The sequence below is a fragment of the Anas platyrhynchos genome, chromosome Z (genome assembly GCF_047663525.1).
Source record: "Anas platyrhynchos isolate ZD024472 breed Pekin duck chromosome Z, IASCAAS_PekinDuck_T2T, whole genome shotgun sequence".
Classification (NCBI taxonomy): domain Eukaryota; kingdom Metazoa; phylum Chordata; class Aves; order Anseriformes; family Anatidae; genus Anas; species Anas platyrhynchos.
Window position 1 is genome coordinate 58,149,166 of NC_092621.1, and position 22,169 is coordinate 58,171,334.

Here is a 22,169-nt window from a genome sequence, read left to right on the forward strand (position 1 = left end):
AAATTCTTGAATTATTTGGAACTTCAGACCCTCCTGGCAAGACAAGCCTCACGCTGTGTCAAACTGAACACTGAAATGAGCTCCCATTTCAGATGATTCATAGGCATAGTCTTTATTGAGATCAGGCAGGGCAACTTCATATAGCTCATCTAATCTAAACGAATGTAAAAGAACAGGCCATAGATCACCACCCAAAAATTCCTCTATCAGATTAGCTGCTTCTGTTGGCAATAGAGCATGGCTTTGGCAGCTTTTGACTGGAAGAACTGCATCAATAGTTCCAGCAAAAGGTTGCAACAGATGTCAAGACTGGTTCCATAAGATAAGTATTTCACTGCTTAGGTGAGAGGGAGAACAGTATAAAGATTTATATGTCCAAGCATAGTTTCCTAGTACCATCACTGCCTAGTGGTGAATGGAGAATGTTCTGCACTATTCAGCTTGAGAACTAGATGTGATAATTTTTCTTACTCAATAACCTCAAATAATAGAGAAAGAAATGGAAAAAGATCTTTGCTGTTTTAAACAATGTAAGTATTTAAAAAGATGGCAAAATACTAGTCTTGTTGACAGTTAAATATTTTGCTTTCAGACTCATCATTTCATATTTCAATCAAAGTGACATTAAAAACTCCAGCTCCTAAGCTTACTCAAGGCTCAGGAGAATGCATTTGGAAAGTCCATAAGAATTTAGAAAAAATAGAGAAGATAGGAGGAAATGGACAAGAAGCCCTGTTCCCAAGTGATAGGTCTTTTTATTTGTGCTTGTAAACATATTTTTACTAGCTTTTACCAGCTACTGTTACTGCTAGTGCTTTTTGCTGCTTTTAAATCTGTATCTTTTTTTTTTTTTGAATTTCCTTTGACTTTGGTTCAAAAATGAAAACTTGAAGTTTCAAGATCAGCAATTATGCCTAAATTAAAGTTGACCATTTTTAAAGTGTAATGAAAGAACAGCATGAGTGTTTCATTCTTTCCCTTCCTGGTGCATCAGGAGGAAAGTTTGGAACAGCCTACCCTTTTGTTTTGTTTTACCTAGTTAATGTGATAGATTTTTTTTTTTTTGCTAGGGTCTTAAATACTGTGATATAAATGAAGGCTAGCTGGCCCGCTTTGTGGTAGTGGAATTGTGACTGTGCTTGTGGTTTCTGCTATTGATCCTCCTAGCCAATATCATTAATGTATTTCTGACCTGTGCAGCCCAGTGGCTGGTTAGATCCCTGGAGTCTTTTGTATTTTTAGCTTTTAGCATTTGAAAGCTGCACAGATTTTACCTGCAGCTGTATGAATCATTAGTGATGAAACGATTCACTTACACTTGAATCTGTTTGTCTTGTCTAGAAATAAAGTTCTTCTTTAGATATGTTTCACTGGGGAGCCAGGGGGTGGAGGGTGTAGTGAAGTGATCTCCAAATTAGTAATCGTGAAGGTCTAGAAATGTGTTATGAGCAAAATTAGCAAAGGGAAAGAAGTATCCTGTGCCCTTCGCTGATGGAAGCCTCGTATTTATGGCAGTGCTTTCAGTTAGAAGAAAACATAATAGCTAATGCTATTGGAAATCTTAGAAAATCATATAGAAAATCATATTTTTCCTTCTGTGAAAGGGAGGAGCATGAATACCTTCTACTTGCTTCACATACAACCGCCTGTAGCATACTTCTTTTTTGCCAACAATCTTTAGATGAATTTTAAATATCAGTTTTGACTTAAAACTTCCGTGTCTTGCGTTTTTGTGTATTTTATACATGAACTCTGTCCCTCTGTGTAAGTATGGCATCTGTTGCCATTTTGTGGCACTTGAGCTAATAGTGCTAGAAATTTCCAGATGGGTCTTTCTCACAAAAAGATTCCTTATTTCTTAATAGTGGCTACTAGACTGGCAAGAGGCTGTAAGAATTTTGTGTTTTTGAGTATGTTTGCCTAATATTATCTTAAAGCAGAGGAAGGAAAAAAGTGAAGAAGGTGTAGGATCTAATAATGATAGCCAGGAAAGCAGACTTCATTAGAAGAACTGCATTTACTCAAAATAGAACCAAAAACATCTTCATAGATCTTAAAATTAGTGTCTTCCATGTAATTCACTTGCTGTTTTCTGATTTCAGAACTAAAAAAAAAAATAATCCTTTTTTCATGTTTGTAGGGACTGTGATGAAGGAACATGCAAAGACAAATCAAACATTTTGTATGCTTGGGCAAGAAATGCTCCACCCACCAGGCTACCCAAAGGTATCGTGCCTTTAATGTGAAGTTTTCTTGTGCAGATGCAGGGGAGAAGAGAGGATGTGGAAATAAGCAGCTGGCACATCTAGGAACTTTTTATACAGTTTCCATCAGCTAAACACAGTTTTATATACTTTAACTTCATAAATTGGGAATATAGTTGGGAATATAATTGGGAATAGTGCTAAAATTGCACTATCATTATGGGGAGAAAAGGCGATGGGGAATTAATAGTATAATATATATTGCATTAATCTTGAACTGTATATTATTGGAAAGGTACTATTTATATACCTGTCAATGGCACAGTTTATGCCGTCTCTATGAAATTGCATAACAATGTTTTTGTGTGTTTGAGAAAGCACAAACAAATTCAATCTAAATATTGATTTTTTTTTTTGTGTTAAATATACTGAATAATTTTGTGGTTTTTTTTTCATTTATTGATGTTTTCATGTAGCTGAACATGTTTATTTTCACTTTTGTTTGATGAATTAATGAATCACTTTGCTGATTCAAAATAAAAATTCTGTAGGCTACTAGGAAGACAGGGAGAAGTGTTTTTTTCTAATTACCTCCAGTAGTCCTAGAAACATCTAGCATCTATTATCTTATATATAAATAAATGTATGTATATACATGTAAAATACCTGGAATTTGAAATTCTTTTTCTCTTATATTTTATTGCTCAATTTCATAATTGGGAGCAGTATCATGAAGCAGTTTATTTTAAATAATCAATTTTTACAACAGAAATATTGATTGATATGGTTATTAAAATGTCAATTAAAAAAATTGACAGTTCAAGGATTCTGTGAAAACCTGGTGTTTGCTCTGCTGTTAAACCTCAGCTAGTAATAATTTTCTTGTCTTTAAGCTGCTCGTAAATATCACGTATGGAGTGTTTTTCTTATCATAACGATATTACTTTGTGCACAGAGAGGCTGCAGTCCACTTTACCACTTTTGCCACTGGCAGTTTTTAATCTAGTGGGATTCAGTATTTTTCTAAGTAGAAATTGCTTTCACTGCTTCTTTCCAGGAGTTTTAATTGTAGGACCAGTTTAGAAAAATCTCTTCGGTGATGGTGATATTTTGCTATTACTGAACTTATTTCAAATTCCTCCATTTTTTGTGCCTATTGTTATTTCTCTCAGCAAACAACAGAGCTTCATAAATTCCACAAGATTTTTCTTAGCGTACAATGTTAATTTTCAACTCAAAATATTTTACTTTGAATGTTTGTTTCCTTTTAATTTTCATATGTTCACAATAAGTGTTACTAACTGTGAAGGCTACAAGCTGTAAGAGATTGGGAGATGAAAGTTCTACCAAATCCTACAGGGATGGCAAAATCTGCCTTTTATTTAATGTGTTTTCCTTCCCTTAGGTGTTGGATTCAGAGTTGGGGGAGAAACAGGTGGCAAGTTTTTTGTACTCCAGGTACATTATGGTGATATCAGTGCATTTAGAGGTAGGTATTTTTGAGTTTCATTCATTGCTATATCAGTTAGAAAAATTCAGAATATAAATGTTTTTATATTTACATAATCTGCACGAAATATTTTTTCTGTTAGTACCATCCACAAAGATAAACATCATCTGGCATATTTGTAATTAAGGTCGTATATTAATTTATAAACTTCTTTATAAACTTGCTTTATTTCTGGTGAACAGATTTGTTTTAAAGATTGAGATCAAGTGAATTAAATGAATGAAGAAATAGATGAATAATCTTAAGTTTAGGGAGAAATGCCTTTGACTGTATAATTCTGCATTGTATTTCAGGAAGTTGAAACAAACATACATAAAAACAACTAACCACACTTGAATAGCTGGTGGGGAAGATGACATACAGTATGTATGCCAGTCAAATAAAGTATCTGTGTAAGCAATTCTAAAAGTCGTAAATCATGGAGACAGCATTTTTCATAAAAAGATTAAAATAATTTCAAGAATGGCAATATGCTTATTATTGTGGGAGGGCATTTGGCTTTCATTAATGCACATTCCAAAAGTCATGGGATTGTAGACTCATGAAATGGCTTGGATTGGAAGGGACGTTAAAGACCTGGTTCTTTAATGACCATGATGACCATGGGCCATCTAAAGCTTCTCTGAACAACCTGTTCCAGTGCCTCACCACCCTCTAAGTTTTCCCTGTTAGCCGCTAGCTAGCAGCTTCCCTGTGCAATGCAGCTTCTTAGGTACACCTCTTCGCTGCCAAGTGTGAGCAATACTCATCTAGATTTTTCGGTAACAATGTCCTACTGTCTTTATTACTTGTCTGAGGTTGATGGTACAGTTTACTCCATGATACAAAGATGTATTGTGGTTTAACAGCAGTAATGCTATTGGGCAAGGACAAAGAGGAAGGAACTGAGTGTGCCAGACCTTTTAAATGGATTACATGTGCAAAAGTGCATGACCAGAAGTTGAAAGTATTTATTTTCATGGATATGTACATCCTGTGCAATTCTTTGCCTGCTAAAATCACAAATAATTAGAGTTACAAACCTCTGAAGAAAACATGTTAGTTGAGAACCTTGTCTTCATTATTGCCTGTGGACAGTGAGAGTTCTCAATGTTCATATTCACTCTTAAGTATAATTTATGTCTATGTTGTTATTTAAAAAAAATTAAGTAAATTAGAAGAATAACTTGTGCATTAGTTCAGGATGTGTTAGAATTTTTTTTATTAGTAAATCAACATAATTGTGAAATTGTATAGTCAAAAAATCCTCTTGCTCAAAGAAAGTAGTGAAATAAGTTAAAACTGGAAATAAAAAATGGTGTGCTAGCATGGCACATCTGTCCTTTTTTTTTTTTTTTGGCTGTGGATTGATGTCAGGGATACAAACCTGCAGAAAGATGGAAGTTTAAGAAGTGTGAGCTGCTAAGAAGGATATAGTTTATGAGACAGTACTAGTGTCGTGTACTGTTTCAGCAGATGAGGAGTATGACAGGATGTGCTCTGCTTTAGTTTTGGTGCTTTCGCTATTTTATTTGGTAGTCTGATACTGTGTTTAAGTGAAAAGTAATTACATCTCTTTTACTGTTTTTGTGAGAATATACTTCTAATTTATTCTGCCTGTGAAAATTCCAGTGGAGAAAATATAATTTAAGTAATTGAAGTCCTAGTAATTTGAAGTCCCCTAAACCTTGACTGTTGCATTGGAACCTCAGACTACTTTTAGAGATACTTTTAAACTTCAGGAATTATCTGAAACTATTTTTGTGTGGAATGAGATGTCTGTTGATAAATGTGGCTTTTCAAAATGTAAGAATATAGTCAATTTTCATACTCATTGCACAGTTGTTACAATTCATAATAGATGACAAATGATGAAATATACTCAGTTACCTTATTATGCTTCCAGTAGTGTATCAAGAATTCAGAAGCATTTTTCAGAGTTTAATTTTCTGACCTGTAAATCATTGCAAATATAAAATATTTGGCTTGAAATAGTAATTGTTTATGTATTAGCACCCAATTCTACCTCCTATCCATTTTGGGGAGAAAAATATAGTTAAAATTTATCAACGCTCATTTTCAATTATTTGTAAAAAGGATATTTCTTCATTTCATTAACCAGTTATTAAGCTAATTATGCTTTACTTTTCTCTTAGCTATAATCCATATTTAAATATTCATGTTTAGGTATGCATTTTATGCTCTGCTATCAAAATTTAAAATTTGGGTTTTAGTGATATAAAGTGCAGTTGTCACACTATTCATGATTCGTTCTTCTGTATAAGTGATTTCAAATCTGATTTAAAAAATATTTTTTCTTCCAATCCCTAGATTTTTTTCCGGCCCTTGTAACAAAGACTAATGTTGTTTCTAACCTGTCATACTATTACTTTAGTAGTTCCCAGCAGATGTGAGAATATAGAACCTATTCTCTAGAATCAAAGTAGTTATCAATACCTTTCAGAACCAGTTAAAACAGGTTAATCACATTCCATCATTTGCTATCTTTGTAACCTGTTTCATTGTTTAAAGCCAGTTCTGACAATACATTAATTCTTGTCACCTGCTGTTATCTGCTGTAGCTTAGTCTTTTATTTGGTCCAGTCCCTTGTCTACTTCAGCCTCATCATCTTCTTCTCTACCTCCCTCTCTGCCAGCCCCAGCAGAGCAAAGTTTTTCTAAAAAAAAAAACAAAAAAAAAACAAAAAACTTGTTCTCGGTTTTAAAAATTAACTTAAAGCACTCAAAGACTGTATTTCAAATGTGTTTTAAAGACTATTTTAAGTAAGAGGATTTTTATCTTAAAGTTCAAATTAATTTATTAGTGTCTAATATTTTTCTGTACATGCAATTGCACAGAAATGCTGTATGCAAGATTGTGTTGTATTTTACTGAAAAATTCTATTTTATAAAGTGCATTGTTCATTTGGTTGTTTTTATAAAACAGCTAAAACGTGGTCAATACCGTGACAATAACTGGCTGGCTAGCTTTGTGTGTGTGTGTTAGTAGTTAAAATACTTGTAGTGTAATTGCAAGTGAACTTGTGCATTTGTCAGTGCTCTACCAAACCAATACTCACTCCATTGTATGAAATATAGGTACCTAAATCTCTGTATCTGAGGCAATATTACATGTACCTTAGGAAGGACAGTCAGAAATTCATGGAATGCCAGAATGGTTGAAGTTGGTAGGGACATCTGGAGGTCATCTAGTTCAACTCCCCTGCTCGTGCAGGGTCACCTAGAGCATGTTGCACAGGACCACATCCAGGGAAGCTTTGAAGATCTCCAAGGAGGAGACTCCACAGCCTCTCTGTTCAACCTTTTCCAGTGCGCTCTCAGTCTCACAGTAATGAAGTCTTTCCTTACCTTCAGATAGAACATCTGCTGCTGGGCTCCACCAAAAAGTCTGGCCCCATCATCTTGACATCCTTCCTTAAAATATTTGTATTCCTCATTAAGATCCACTCTCAGCTTTCTCTTCTCCAGGCTGAAGAAGCCCAGGCCTCTCAGCCTTTCCTCCTAACAGATATGCTTCAGTCCCCTAATCATCATCATCATAGCACTCTGCTGGACTGTCTCCAGAAACTCCATGCCTTTCTTGTACTGAGGAGCCCAGAACTGGACACAATACTCCAGATGTGGCCTCACCAGGGCTGAGTAGAGAGGCAAGATAACATTTCTTGACCTGCTGGAAACACTCCATAATGAACCCCAGGATACCACTGGCCTTCTTGTCCATAATGGAACATTGATGGTTCATGCTTAATTTGTTGTCCACCAGGATTCACAGGTCCTCCTCCACACAGCTTCTTTCCAACAGGTCAACATCTAACCTGTCCTGTTTTTTCCGTCCCATGTGCAGGACCCTGCAGTTTCCTTTGTTGAACTTCATGAGGTTCTTTTCCAGCCTACTCTCCAGCCTGTCCAGGTCTCTCTGGCAGCACAGCATTTTAGTTTGTCAGCTGCCCCATCACAGTTTTGTATCATCAGCAAACTTGCTGAGGGTGCACTCTGATCCTTCATCCAAGTAATTGATGGATAAGTTGAACGAGACTGGACTCAGTACTGACCCCTGAGGGGACGCTGCTAGCTCCAGGCCTCCAAGTAGATTCCATTCCACTCAACACAACCCTCTGAGCTCTTCTATCCAGCCGGTTCTCAATCCACCTCACTGTCCGCTCATCTAACCCACACTTTTCAAGCTTGTTTGAGGATGTTCTGGGAGACAGTGTCAAAAGCCTTGCTGAAGTCAAGGTGGACAACATCCACTGCTCTCTCCTCATCTACCCAGCCAGTCATCCCAGCATAGAAAGCTATCAGATTCGTTAAGCATCATTTCTCCTTGGTGAATGCATGCTGACTACTCCTGATCACCTTCTTTTCCTCCATATGCTTGGAGATGACTTCCAGGAATGAGCTGTTCCATCACCGTTCCAGGGATGAAGGTGAGGCCAACTGGCTTGTCACTTCCCACATCCTCCTTCTTGCCCTTTTTGAATATTGAAATGACATTGACTTCCAGATCTCAGGTACCTCACCTGTTTTCCATCACTTTTCAAAGATGATGGAGAGTTGCTTAGTTGTAACATCCATCAGCTCCCTCCACACTTGTGCGTGCATCCTGTCCAGTTCCATGGATTTGTGGGTATCACAGAATGGTTTGGATGGGAAGAGACCTTATAGACCATCTAATTCTAACTCCCCTGCCATGGGCAGGGACACCTCCCACTAGGCCAGGTTGCTCAAAGCCCCATCCAGCCTGGCAAGCTATCAGGCTTGCCTAAATGATCTCTAACCCAGTACTACTCAAACAAGGGAAAATCTTCCTTTTTCCAGAGTTTGTCTTGTCTCTGGGGTTTGGGATTCCTGAGATCTGCAGTAAAGAGTGAAGCAAAGAGGGCTTCAGTAACTTTCTTCTCTGCATCCATTATCAGAAGAGCACCTGCACCATTCAGTAGTGGACCTACATTCTCCCAAGTCTTCCTCTTGCTACTGACGTATTTTACAGAATCACAGAATTATCTAGGGTGGAAGAGACCTCCAAGATCATGTAGTCCAACCTCTGCCCTAACACTAACCAGTCCTCCACTAAACCATATCACTAAGCTCTGCATCTAAATGTCTTCTAAATACGTCTAGGGCTGGTAACTCAACCACTACCCTGGGCAGCACATTTGAATGCCTAACAACTCTTTCATTAATGTTCTTCCTCATATCCAACCTAAACCTCCCCTGGCACAACTTTAGACCATTCCCCGTCATCCTGTTAATTGTCTTCCTGCAGAGGGGGTAACTTGGATTTTTTTTTTTGCCTACCGCAGTGCACAGCCATAGCAAAGCTGGTGGAGATGGGGGTCACATAGGCGACATCGTCCCGGCTGTGCCCACAGGCTGGGCAGATCCAGTCCAATGACACATCCATGACCATCAGGCTCTTTCGTGGGCTGGGGAGAGCTGAGGTCAAGGAGCTGCTCGCCTGCCTCAGCACTGCAGCTGTTGAAGGTTTGCCCCAAACTGCACAATGGAGAGAGGCCAGAGTCACTCATTGTGCTGGGGTGGGCAGCAGCAATGCCCAAGCCCCTCAGCAGAAAACCCCCTGGCCCTGCACCTTCGCTGTCCTGTGCCTCACACCAGCCACCCCCAAACGAGGCAGGGCCAGGGAAATACGCGAATGGCTGCAGGGATGGGCACTGTGAGAGGTTGCCAGCAGCCCCACAGCACAGCTCCACCACTCCCTTGCTCAATGCTCCAAGCCTCACACACATGCTCAGCTGGAGGCCAGTTATGAGCCAGGCTGACGTGGCCTCTGCTGGTGCCCCAAGATAAGCAGTGAGGGCTATAGGAGGGTCACAGCCCCTCACTCAGTGGCATCATCATGGGCCATCTGCCCCACAGTGCCTGTAGCACCATACCCCAGATGTTACAAAGACTGGTGGGTTAGGCTGGTGTTTTGATTTGTCTTTTTTCTTTATTTTTTTTTCATCTTGATTTACCATGAAGTGAGTTGAACAAGCATGCTAAAAGAGAGGAAATAAACCTTTGCAGTAATTCCCACTTCTTCAGTATGCAGATCAGGTCTCTGAACTCATTGCTGTGGTTTACTGTTCACACAAACAAGCACAAAAAAAAAAAAAAAAAAAAAAAAAAGGAACCAAAGGAAACAATCCCCTAATTAAAAAGTAATTACAGGATTATTCTACGGATGGCATTTACCGGAGGAACACTCTAGACACACATGTGACACAAGCAGCATAAATATCACAGTGGATTCACTCTGTACAAAAACTGCACATAATTTGGGGTCTCACCTCTCTAGTTTATGAATTTCCACGAGCTTGTTAAGGTATTGATGGCTCTGTCGCCTTGGTTTGTGACCAGTGGAGACGCACTCTGCAGTATCAGCCACTCCTCCCAGCTCTGTGTCATCAGCAAACTTGTAGAGGGTGCACTCTGTTCCATTGTCCAGGTTGTTGATGAGTAAGTTAAACAAGACTGGACCCAGTACTGACCCCTGGGGGACACCACTAGCTACAGGCCTCCAACTAGACTCTGTACCACTAAGCACAACCTTCTGAGCTATTCCATACAGCCAATTATCAATCCACCTCACTGTCTACTCATCTAGGCAGCACTTCCCTGAGCTTGTCCATGAGGATGTTCTGGGAGACAGTGTCAAAAGCCTTGCTGAATTCAAGCCACTGTTCTACCCCCATCTACACAGCCCGTCAATCTCATTATAGAAGGTTATCAAATCGGTTAACCATGACTGACTCCCGGTGAATCCATGCTAACTATTCTAGATCACCTTCTCTTCCTCCACACGCTTGGAGATGATCTCCAGGATGAGCTGTTCCATCACTTTTTCAGGAATGGAGGTAAGGTTGACTGGCCTGTATTTGCCTGTATCCTTCTTCTCGCCCTTTTTGAAGACTGGCGAGACATTGGCTTTCTTCCAGTCCTCAGGCACCTCTCCTGTGCTTCATAGCCTTTCAAAGGTGATGGAGAGTGGCCTAGCAATAACATTAACCATTTCACTCAGCACCTGTGAGTGCATTCCATCTGACCCAATCTTAAGAGAAAGTCCTGCTTTCTCTGGACTTCCTCTCTTGTCTCCGGGGTCTGAGATTCCTGAGCATTTATCTTAGCAGTAAAGACTGAATTTAAAAACGTGTTCAGCATCTCTGCCTGCTCCGTATCCTTTCTCACCAGGGCACCCATTCAGAAGCGGGCTGACATTTCCCGTCTTCCTTTTTCTACTGATGTATTTGAAGAAATTCTTCTTCTTGTTCTTGACATTCCTTGCCAGATTTAATTCCAAATGGACTTTGGCCTTCCTCATCACACCCTTGCATACTTTGACATTGTTCCTATATTTCCCTCAAGTGGCCTGTCCCTTTTTCCACATTCCATATACTTCCTTCTTCTGTTTGTGTCTTGCCAGGAGCTACTTGCTCATCCATGCAGATTTTGTGTCCCCTGACTGTTACTCAATTCCGTCTGCATTGCATTGATCCTCTTTTCTTTCTGCAGTGCCACTTGAATTTCCAGCAGTTTTCCTTCTGCTTTGTTGCTCCTAGGTTCAAAAATTCTAATTAGGCATGCCTTCCTAATTTATTCAATGCAGCTACAGGATTAAGTAGTTTAAATGAAAGAGCTACCATACAAAGAAAGACTGGATTTTTCTTTTCATTGCTATTTTTAAAGGTATCACTGCTGTCACTTACTGGTTCATATTGTTAGATAAAGAAGTGTTTGTTGAGAGACACAAAACTGGAGAAAGTAAGAATTCTCAGGACACATGACAATGGACATTATGGAAATCCAGTGAGACTGGATCAGCAGCTTTTTCACTCTCATAATACATATACTGAATTTTATATTACGTAGAAATAGTGACTGTCTATTTTGTGAATGTATTGAAAGTAAAGTCTAATATCTGTGAGGGTTTTTTACTGCCTTTATAGGCTATCCAACATTAAACAAAGTTGTTGTATGTACAGATATCTCAAATTCATATGCCGATTTTATTACAAGGTTTTCTATTTTGTTAATTGTTGGCTAGCATATATAAATGGCTAAAATAAAAATTATCCCCAAATCTTTTTTCTAGTTTTTGTCAAAATACATTTTTCTGATGCAAAGTAGTATTTCTTGCTATTGTAAAAACATCATGGTTTCATTTCCCAGATGCTAGTTCACAAAGATCTGCAGTTTCTAGTGTCAAAAAACAAGTTTGGTTTTTCATTCACAATAACTTTGTACAGACTTTGCTAAATACAGCCCTGTGATGTTCAGGTTTGTGCAAATTTGAGTAATATTAACGCAGTATGAATGTTTTACTGAAAACAGTAAGGTTAAAACTTATTTTGTCTGCTGTTTGTTATACACCAGAAGAATGTTATCTATGTGCAGTACTTTTTCATGCGTTCATTTCCAATGATTAAACTGTTTTGTAATTTGTACAGATAAGCACAAGGATTGCTCTGGTGTAACTTTACATCTGACACATCAAAAGTAAGTACATTTAAAAATATATACCTATTACAACTTTTTTTTTTTCATCAATAGAGAAGACTTTGAAACCTTTAGATTTCTTTGGAAAAAAAACTGAAATAAAAATATTACGTACTTACAATATGAAGCCACGTGTCATCTGCTGGCAAAAGTTTTATTCCTGCTATGAGATCTGGTGATAGGTTGCTATAAGGACAGAGTTTAAGAGGTTCACATTTAGAAATGTGGGAAGAGGATAGCAATTATGTAATCATTTTGTCCTATTTCATACACTTTGTAGTAGATGCTTTAAAAACTGTAGGTCAGTATATAAAAGGAGGGAAGAGTAAGTGTTGTGTAATGGCTTCTTTTCCTGTAGACCAGTTTTGAAAGTAATCCAAAATTTAGAAATTAATGGTATTGAATATATCATGTCACTTGCAGTCTGGTTTTACAAAAAGATTGGTTAGAACAGCTTGGGTTTTGAATTGCAGGCAGCCTTTGATTGCTGGAATGTATCTCATGATGTCTGTGAACACTGTAATACCACCAGGCGAGAAAGGTAAGTTGTAATTCTACAAAAGGCTGTGTAATTTCATTATGATTTTTATTTTCTGCCAATTGTGGAAGAAAATATTTTTGGAGACTAGCTGATGGAAGAGTTAATTGTTAAAATAAACAAATAATTAAAAATAGGATATAATTTTACAACTATCAATATTTCCTAGTCATCTATATCTGCAGAGGCAGTCAATATTGTAGAAAGTAATACTGTACAAAACTACAATTATCCGTACAGCATTGAAGTTACTAGGATTCTTAAAAGTATTTACTTGATTTATTGTCCTCCTAAGCAATATTTTACCAAAAAGATCCTATCTATTTTCTCCCCTCTCCCATAAATCCGTAAAATTTGGACTCTTTTATCTACATTTATCATTCATACTATACATTTGTGATTTTTTTAAAAGGTCATTTTCAATAAATGAATTCCTATCAGAAAGGAGCTGCTCTTTAAAAATTTTATTCCTATATTCCTGGTTGGTTAAAAGGCCAAAATGTTGAAAAAAAAAACACTGCAAAATGAAATTTCTGATCAGTTCCTATTCAGAATCATGCTTGGTAGAATGTATCTAAAACTCAGATTAAATAGTCCTAATATCATTTTTTTCAAGCTAGCCTGGAATGTTCTAAGTAAGTTGAACATAGAAGTTGCATTTTCTTTTGCTATACTTGAGTTTCAAATTGGATATCTGAAGATGCCACTTTTCCCAGTTACAACTTAGCTGCCCAAATAGGATGATGTGGTTAAATGTTCAACTGACTCCCATCTATTCAATGAATTCAGCAACTTGAAATCTCTTTTTAGTTTGAACTGAAAATTAGCTATTTTGCTGTTTAATCTAAAAACATCCCACTATTTTTTCCCCTCTACAGAAATACTTCATTAGCGTAGAAATGAATTTTTCAGTTGTATAGGAACAAAAGAAGGGAGAACAAAACCAGTTCTATACCTGTTAGTAACAAGTACTGTTACTGCCTTTTCATGTTCCTTCAAATTTGTTGTCCTTAAGTAGGGCATCAAGTTTGATACACACAGGAAAACATCAGCCGGTCCCCTTGTACTTCTCTATGAGGCGTCTGCAGAGGAATTTCTCTGTAGACTACCCCTTAGCTACTGTTCCTGCACCTAACTACTAGCTTGCAGGTGTTGTCTGTAGTGCACCTCTTTGACAATGTCTGTATCTAAATCTGTAAGAGTGGGTCTATAACTATATGATCTTAAAATCAGGCTTTCATTATAAACTATATTGGTTTAGAATTATGTTTATTTTAATTTCTCCCAGAGTAGACTATTTGTTTATCATAGCATGTCTTAAATGTCCCTGAATGCACTCTGTAAGAAAATGCATTATACTTCATTAAATAGTGGTAGTGTACACAGTAAAAACTGCAACTTTTGGATCATCACAGAAAGTAAGTATATGTAATACATTTTACTTGTTTTTATTTTAAGATGTCTTGAGATAGATACTACAGAAATAAAAAATATTATCCATCCTCTTTTAAAATTGTCTGTCCAGTGTAGGTGTGCTTTTTGTAAACTAGTTTCATGTTGAATGAAATACAGTAGTGTAGATTTCCTCTGTTTAGTAAATAATATGTTTATATGTGTTTATTGCCATCATATTTTAACAGTGGTTGATGCAGACATTGCCTGCCATTACAAAAGGTTTCCAATGCACCTTTTTGCCTACAGAGTTCATACACACAGACTAGGTAAGAATTGTATTGCAACATTAGAATTTTAAAGTATTTAATAGAAAAATACTGAGCCTGCAACATGTTTTTCTATAAGTGTATCTGATATCCCTGTACACATCTGTATATTACAGGAAAAGTAGTGAGTGGATACAGGGTGAGAAATGGTCAATGGACATTAATTGGTAGACAGAGTCCACAGCTACCGCAGGTTGGTTGTTGTTGTGTTTTATTTATTTGTCATTATAGCTTTAAATTTTTAATTGTCTGTATTTAAAACTAAGAAGTTTATCTAACAGTCATGTGCTCACAGGTCTGCATCATAACGTTTCCACTGGTGCACATTATTGTGCCACTATGCATGAATACTGACAAGTATTATTGTGATTACATTATGATGTAAAAACCTTTCTGAAATTACTTTTCAGACATGTAGTACTGTCCTTCTTGTGTGCAAACTGACGTCAATGAGACACTTTTACTAATTAGAGTGAATCATCCTCTCTTTCAGGCGTTTTATCCAGTAGAACATCCTGTTGATGTTAGCTATGATGATATCCTGGCAGCTAGATGTGTGTTCAGTGGTGAAGGCAGAACTACAGAAACACATATAGGGTAAATCTTCTCTATTTTGCTGATTCGTCTGTAACTATTTTTTTATCCAAGGTATTGGTTATGTGCAGAAATAATTTTTTTTTGTCTTCTTGTAACATAGTTCTAACAAACTTAACTGTATGAAATTCAACATGGCCAAGTACCGGGTCCTGCACATGGGGCACAACAACCCAAAGCAATGCTACAGGCTGGGAGATGAGTGGTTAGAAAGCTGCCTGGTGGAGAAGGACCTGGTTGATAGTCAACCAGTATTGGTTGATAGTTGGCTGAATATGAGCCAGCAGTGTGCTCGGGTGGCCAAGAAGGCCAACAGCATCCTGGCTTGTATCAGCAGCAGTGTGGCCAGCAGGGCTAGGGAAGTGATTGTGCCCCTGTACTCGGCTCTGGTGAGGCTGCACCTCATGTACTGTGCTCAGTTTTGGGCCCCTCACTACAAGAAGGACATGGAGGTGCTTGAGAAAGTCCAGAGAAGGGCAATGAAGGGTGAGGGGCCTTGAGAACAAGTCCTACGAGGAGCAGCTGAGGGGGCTGGGTTTGTTCAGCCTGGGGAAAAGAAGACTCAGGGGCAACCTTATTACATTTTACTGGTACCTTAAAGCAGGCTGTAGCAAGGTTGGATTCTCCCACGTGCCTGGTGACAGGACGAGGGGGAGTGGGCTAAAGTTTAGGTTGGGTATTAGGAAGAACTTCTTTACTGAAAGGGTTGTGAGGCATTGGAATGGGCTGCCCAGGGAAGTGGTTGAATAACCATCCATGGAGGTCTTTAGAAGATGTTTAGATGTAGAGCTTAGTGATACAGTTTAGTGGCAGACTTGTTAGTGTTAGGTCAGAGGTTGGACTTGGTGATCTTGGAGGTCTATTCCAACCTAGATGATTCTGTGATTCTGTGAAACTTAAATTCCACTGGAGCGATCTGTTTTGCTGTCTGGTTTGCTGGATTTAACTCTAGAGTATGTTCATAGCCTTTCTTTTTTGAATAATAACTTTTCTGAAATGTTCAGAACATCTCTCAGCTGAAGCTATGCTACCAAAGGCCTTGCTCAGATGTTGGGTGGTACTGCTCTTAGAGCAAGGAACATAACGTCAGTTATAAAAACAGTATTTTTAATAAATTGAAGTTATTGACCATTTAAAATAAAATAATAAAGCTTTGCAATTTCTTTTCACTATTTCAGAAACAAGATTTCTGTAAGTTTATAAAACTGTGATAAATTCTGACCCATTATGAAATCAAATCTTAAAGCTCAGAATAATGTTCCAGTTGCCTTTTTCTCAATATAAAAAATTACATGTTTTTATGAAAAACAATTAAGTGACTAATAACAAATAGAAAAATCTGAACTGTTAGTGATGCTGTTTAGCCAAAGATGACAGAGAGGGCTCTATAAGGTCAAGTTGACAAATTCATCCTTAAAAATACATGCAATATTAATATTATCTTAAGTGGCACCAGTTCTCTAAACTATAATTTACTGGATATGTAGAGCTATGAACATACCTTGAAGAAGTCTTTCTTTAGTGGAAGTAAATGCACCAGCACCTCAAGGGATGACTTGTTTCACACTCTACACATGCTAAGATTGCATCTCAGTGTAGGTTTAAGAGTTCAACACAAATTTAACTCTTTTTCATTGGCAGTTAAAATGCTGAACTAAAATGAATTGTTTGAGAAGTGTTTTTTACAAAGGTCATAACAGTAATATCCAAAACCTTTATGTAACATTCAACAGTAGACCTTTTGAAGTTCTAAAATTCTGTCATGTTTCTATAACATTGTGCAAAGTACTTTCTGTTTGTTGAATAAGAAACAGTCCCAGGAGAATTATGATCTTCATTTTCAATGTGCTGATAACCTTACAATGAGAAAGAAGTGATAGGAACTTTTATTATGTAATTTCTACTTGTAAATTTTGAGGAAAAAATACACAAACATTTTAAGCAAAAGTTAAAATAATACACAAAAAGTAATGCAAATTTTGGAACTATGTATAAAAACATGGGGAAATAACTATCACCATAAATATGAAATGGAAGGATAAAAAGGAATGTGTTCCAACAATAATGGGTATATGTAACAGTTAAAATGTATGAGCATTCTTTAAATCTTAGAAAGTGTTTTCCTTATATTGCCGTTATCTTACTTCTGTTTGGAATGACAAATCCACCCACTCCCTCCCCCCCAAAAAAAATTTTTTTTTGAGTTCCATCCTTTAAGCTTCAAATATACACTGGAAAATAAACAGGAAATGCAAGTGTGAAATGAAAACTGTGAAGTAATACATACCTGAAAAGGATCAGATCAAGTCTGCATGTTCACTTTCCCGGTCTGTAATTTTCTGCTTGAATTTTTGTTTTTCTTTGAACTATCTGAAAAAGATCTTAAACTCCTTATGTGATTTATCTTTAATATACATAGAAAGCTGGGCTAAAACAAACTTATGGATTTGCTTTGTCTGTTCCCCCTTTCAAAGCTAATCATTTAAAGCTTAACTATTCCTAGTATATGCTTTCTGCTTGTCATTAAATCATGTTTTCAGTGTTATAGTTCTTTAATAGTGGTGTAATTTCTGCAATAGCCAAGTAGTGCCTTGCATATGAATGCACTTTTTCTTTTGCTTGACATTTTTTGAGTTACTTTATGTTACTTTCATTATATTCTGAATTTCTGAAGGAGTGGACACCTTATCACATTATTGTATTCTATGCTTCACTCAAATTATCTTGATGAATACTGTGTCCATGATAGGTCTTTGATAGTCTTTCTTGCTGCCTTTCTCAATGGCTGTTGTGCAGTGCACTTACTGTTTTAACATTTTGTCTATAATAACGTCCAAGTGCACTGTCATTCAAAATGCTGAGTGATTGTCTTTTTTGTAATGCAGTGCTCGCTTAGTTTATTTTTACCTCAATTTCTTTGCATTTTTATCCAATTAAGATTGAAATTGCCATTTTTGGCCACGTCTTTACTTTATATGTAAGTAGAAGAGGAAGGAGTATTAGATATTCTTGTTTTGTATTTAGACCCTTCATAGCTGTGTTGTCTGTTTCTTTGCACATTAGATTTTTTTTCCATGATTTCATTTAGTTACACTAGCTCATGTCTATTATCTTGCTCTGTTATTTCATGACATCCATTGCTCACATTAGCCTTTTTTAGCCTTCTCTTCTCCTCGTCTGAAAAATCAAATGTGGTATTGAGGCATGCGTATACGTATGTATCTCTGACTAAAAAAGGTTTAGAAATGAAACCTGATTTTGCTTGTGCTGTTGACAGTGTATATTTTCAAGGTAATTGCAAGATCACAGACTTAAAATCTCCGTTGTAGAGAGGTGAGGCAGGAGTCATCTCTTTAACAGTTGCATTTATCTGTATTTCTCCTCAAACTCAAACTTCATAACAGAGGATTGAATTATCCTCTGTCAAGTATGATCAACAACTATAAGAATAATTACTAATTTACAAAGGATTTTTTTTTTCTAGAAACCAGTAAGTACTCCATGCAAAGACCCACTACAGTTTTATAACAGATAACATAATGATGTTTCAGAGTAAAAATTAGAGTTGATGTTGTGTCAAGTAATATATAATTTGGTAGCCTAAAGAACTTCAAAGAATTGGAGCCCAGTCAATGTAAGGTTCATGTCTTTGTAGAGGAAAGTGCCACTGACCATTTTTTATCCAGTTGTAATTCAGTGTATTGCATGGAACTCTTAATGGATGGAAAACCATGTTAAGTTGTATCTTTCCCTTTCAAAAATAAACATTTTTATTTTCATCAATATAGATTTCAGAAATTATAATTTTCAAAAATAAACAAGTATTGTACCATCCCAGAGAAGGTTCATGTGCCTGTAGCAAAATGTTCCATATTCAGTATTTAAGACTCTTTAACTGTATTACCTTGCTTTTTGATGATAAATCCTGTTTTAGTTTCACTTCACTGTGTATTGATCATATACCAAGATCTGAATACACTTCTAGACACACTTCTAGATATCTGTGGCTGTGATATGAAGGTGGCTTATGAGATTTTAATTTTTTTTTTTAATTTGTACATTAGCATTTCTACTCATTAAACTCATTCACAAAACGGGATTTCTTAGTAGTTCAAGAATTTAATGGAAGGACTCTGTGTTTTCTATGAATTTACTAAAACTGTTGTTGATAGTGTTTTTTGTTTGTTTTTTTACTGTGTCTATGCATTTCAGGGTTTATAATTTAAAATTTTTTACAGTTATGTGTCAGGTGAACCAGAGTTCATGCAACTTCCACATTCCCTTTTTGTAATAGCGACCATCATAGTTGGAGTACAACAGTGAAGTGAATGCTTTCTAAAAGCTTAGGCAGAGCTTGCCAAGTCAGAGTCTGATTTTTGTGGTCTCCAAGGGATAGTAAATTTTCAATCCACGGAAAAATACCAATTCCCCTTTTGAAACAGTCTCTTCTCCCATGTTCCTTCTGTCCCCCCTCTGGCTGGTGTCATTATTGTTGCTATGGTGAATAAATGAATGCTGCAGGATGCTGCTGGAAAAGTCAGCACTGACGTCTTTTGCGAACAGCTAATAGGCCACCCCCGTGTCATTTTATGAGTGTGGGCTCACTGGTTAATTGTGAAAGCTGATTAAAAAGTCTTAACATAAAACCCTTTATTTTGTGAACCTTTCTTTTTAAGTTATAGCTTATTCCATTGTCAGGGCTATATCTGCCATAAAAGGTGTCAGCACATATGGCATAAATAAACAGAAACAGATCACAGTTGCAAACAGCCCCGGTATTGTCTGCTGCATAAAGTAAAGTTTTTCAGAGAAAATTCTTTCTCATACCAGCTGAACTTTCTATTGAAGGCAGGATTATGCAGCAATACAGAAAAGCCTCTTCTGTTTCAAGTACATGCATAACAGCTGTCAAAGAACTAGATTTTGCCTACTGTTTAGTCATGTTTCTTCATACAGAAGCTTGTGATCGAGTTATTCTCAAGATGGCAATGATATATTTTCTTTAAGAGTTATTTATGGTATCTTAATATGTAATCAAGTTTTGCTGTGTTGGAACCACTGTGACTGGCTATTGAATGCATGTACTTGAATGTGGAGGAAAACAACTGTCTTAAATGATAGCTGCTGAAATTAAACATAGAAGTTATTTCCAATGATTTTAAATCAAGTGACTCTAAATCAAGTTTACCCCAGGTAGTCAAAAATATATGTTATAATGAATGTTACAGTTCTGTCTTTTTCATCAGAACATGTACATAGTTGATGACACATTGGGGAATATGAAGAGTGTACTGTACAAAAGAGGAGAAGGAAGAGCAGTTTAAATCACTGATGCCATTTTCTCTAGAGTCAAAACTTAGTTCTCAGGAATTCCTGAGATACTAGAGGAGCTTGCACAAGCTGGTAGTTTCTAATGAGACTCGTTCTCTTCTAGAGAAACTTCTGATACTGGTTCACTGCTGTGAAGCCATGAAGTGTTTTAGTGTGGGACTTCTGAACATTTAATTGCAACTTTTTTAATATTCTGTTAAGCATGTTAGATGAATTAGATAACTTCTATATTGAGCTAATTTTCCTCTTCTAACTGCTGCATCTTTTCTGTATTGTATAGGGGAACAGCCAATGATGAAATGTGCAATTTTTACATTATGTACTATATGGAAGCCAAACATGCTGTCTCATATATGACCTGCACACAAAATGCAAACCCTGAGATGTTCAGAAACATACCACAGGAAGCAAATATTCCTATTCCCATCAAGCCTGATATGCTAAAGATGACTCATGGACATCATGAAGGTGAAAAACAAAACTTGCAATCCATTTTATTTTAGGCCTTTTTTTTTTGCTGACTGATATGTTTGTCTGCGTTGCTTTATTTGATAAACTTTCATAGAAAAGAAATGCAATTTTGAATAAAATCCAAATTGTTTATTATAGAGCATTATGAGATTCTACTCTTGATTTTGGTGAAAAATGTCTCTAAGACTTTTGCCTATTTTCTCCTATTGTCATCTTTCAATTTCCTACATACTTTTATAGCTAACTGAGCTATATACCCCAAAGATTGACCTCTTTGCTATGGTAGATATCAGCACTTAACATTAACATTTTTTTAATAGTTGCTTTAGCTTCTATTTCCTGTGAAGTTGAAGCATAACATTTCTAGATCCCAGTTTTCTAGATCCTAGTACCTTGATATGGAAGGAATCAAATGTCTGTTAAACACTGCTGTGCATATATGTTGGCACAGCAGTATTATTCAGAAGCAATTATGGCAAATATGTCAGTGTAGTAAAGTACAGTTCCATGCAGGACAGCAGATATTAGAGGCAGAATGCTTTAACAAGCGCTTGGAAAGCTAATAACTAGTTATGGCAAAATACTGCCCAGACAGAACTAGATCATTTCTCATTCTGTAGTTCTCTTGGAATCATTTGTTGCATTTTTGTTGGGCAATCCTTAGGCACTAAAAGTCATAAAAGTTGGAATGTATTTCATCCTAGTTACTGAGTAATTTTTTATTTTTTTTTTCTGCTGACTTCATTTGACTTGGGACTGCTATATAAATTAAGCTTTGACCCATTGATCAAGCAGATTTATGCTACCCTTTCACAAAGTTTTTATGAAACTTGCATAGCACAAAATTTCATATCAGTTACCTATATTGTTTTTAATTTAAGAACTTCAGAAAAATAAATAAATACCCTAGCTTTTACTACAACTGTGTAATGTGTCTGCCTACATTATGATGGATAGAGAGATGGATGTAGTGTTCTAAAATTCTATCTAAACCTTACTTCTATCCTGTTACTTGTGAAAATATTATTTATTTATTCTAGTTGGTTTACTGCTACACTGGTTGGTGCACCTACTATAGATGATGGAGGGGAAGAAAAAAAAACAACACATACTCGCTTCAGAAGGACTATTTCCATTAGCAGATGATGTTTAGTCCCATTAGCATACAGAATTGAATAGCATATTCTAAATTTCGTTTTTTTAGAAACCAAGGATACTGATAAAAGTTCTTTGCAACTGTCAAAAGGAGAAGAGGGAGAGATTCTGGATCAGGGTATGTACTTGTTTATTTCGTTTTCAAGTAA

At 36.7% G+C, this 22,169-nt stretch overlaps 1 protein-coding gene across 8 annotated transcripts in view; it reads left to right on the forward strand.

Annotated features, from left to right (window-relative positions):
- PAM (peptidylglycine alpha-amidating monooxygenase) overlaps window positions 1–22,169 on the forward strand; it is a 142,870-nt gene that overhangs the window by 82,807 nt on the left and 37,894 nt on the right. For all 8 annotated transcript variants that reach the window (XM_038171367.2, XM_038171371.2, XM_038171372.2 and 5 more), the window contains 9 exons: window positions 2,141–2,226; window positions 3,610–3,693; window positions 12,162–12,210; window positions 12,684–12,751; window positions 14,389–14,469; window positions 14,586–14,662; window positions 14,963–15,066; window positions 20,675–20,862; window positions 22,070–22,138. In XM_038171367.2, coding sequence (XP_038027295.1) covers window positions 2,141–2,226; window positions 3,610–3,693; window positions 12,162–12,210; window positions 12,684–12,751; window positions 14,389–14,469; window positions 14,586–14,662; window positions 14,963–15,066; window positions 20,675–20,862; window positions 22,070–22,138 — 806 coding nt within the window. The remainder of the gene's footprint in view (window positions 1–2,140; window positions 2,227–3,609; window positions 3,694–12,161; window positions 12,211–12,683; window positions 12,752–14,388; window positions 14,470–14,585; window positions 14,663–14,962; window positions 15,067–20,674; window positions 20,863–22,069; window positions 22,139–22,169) is intronic.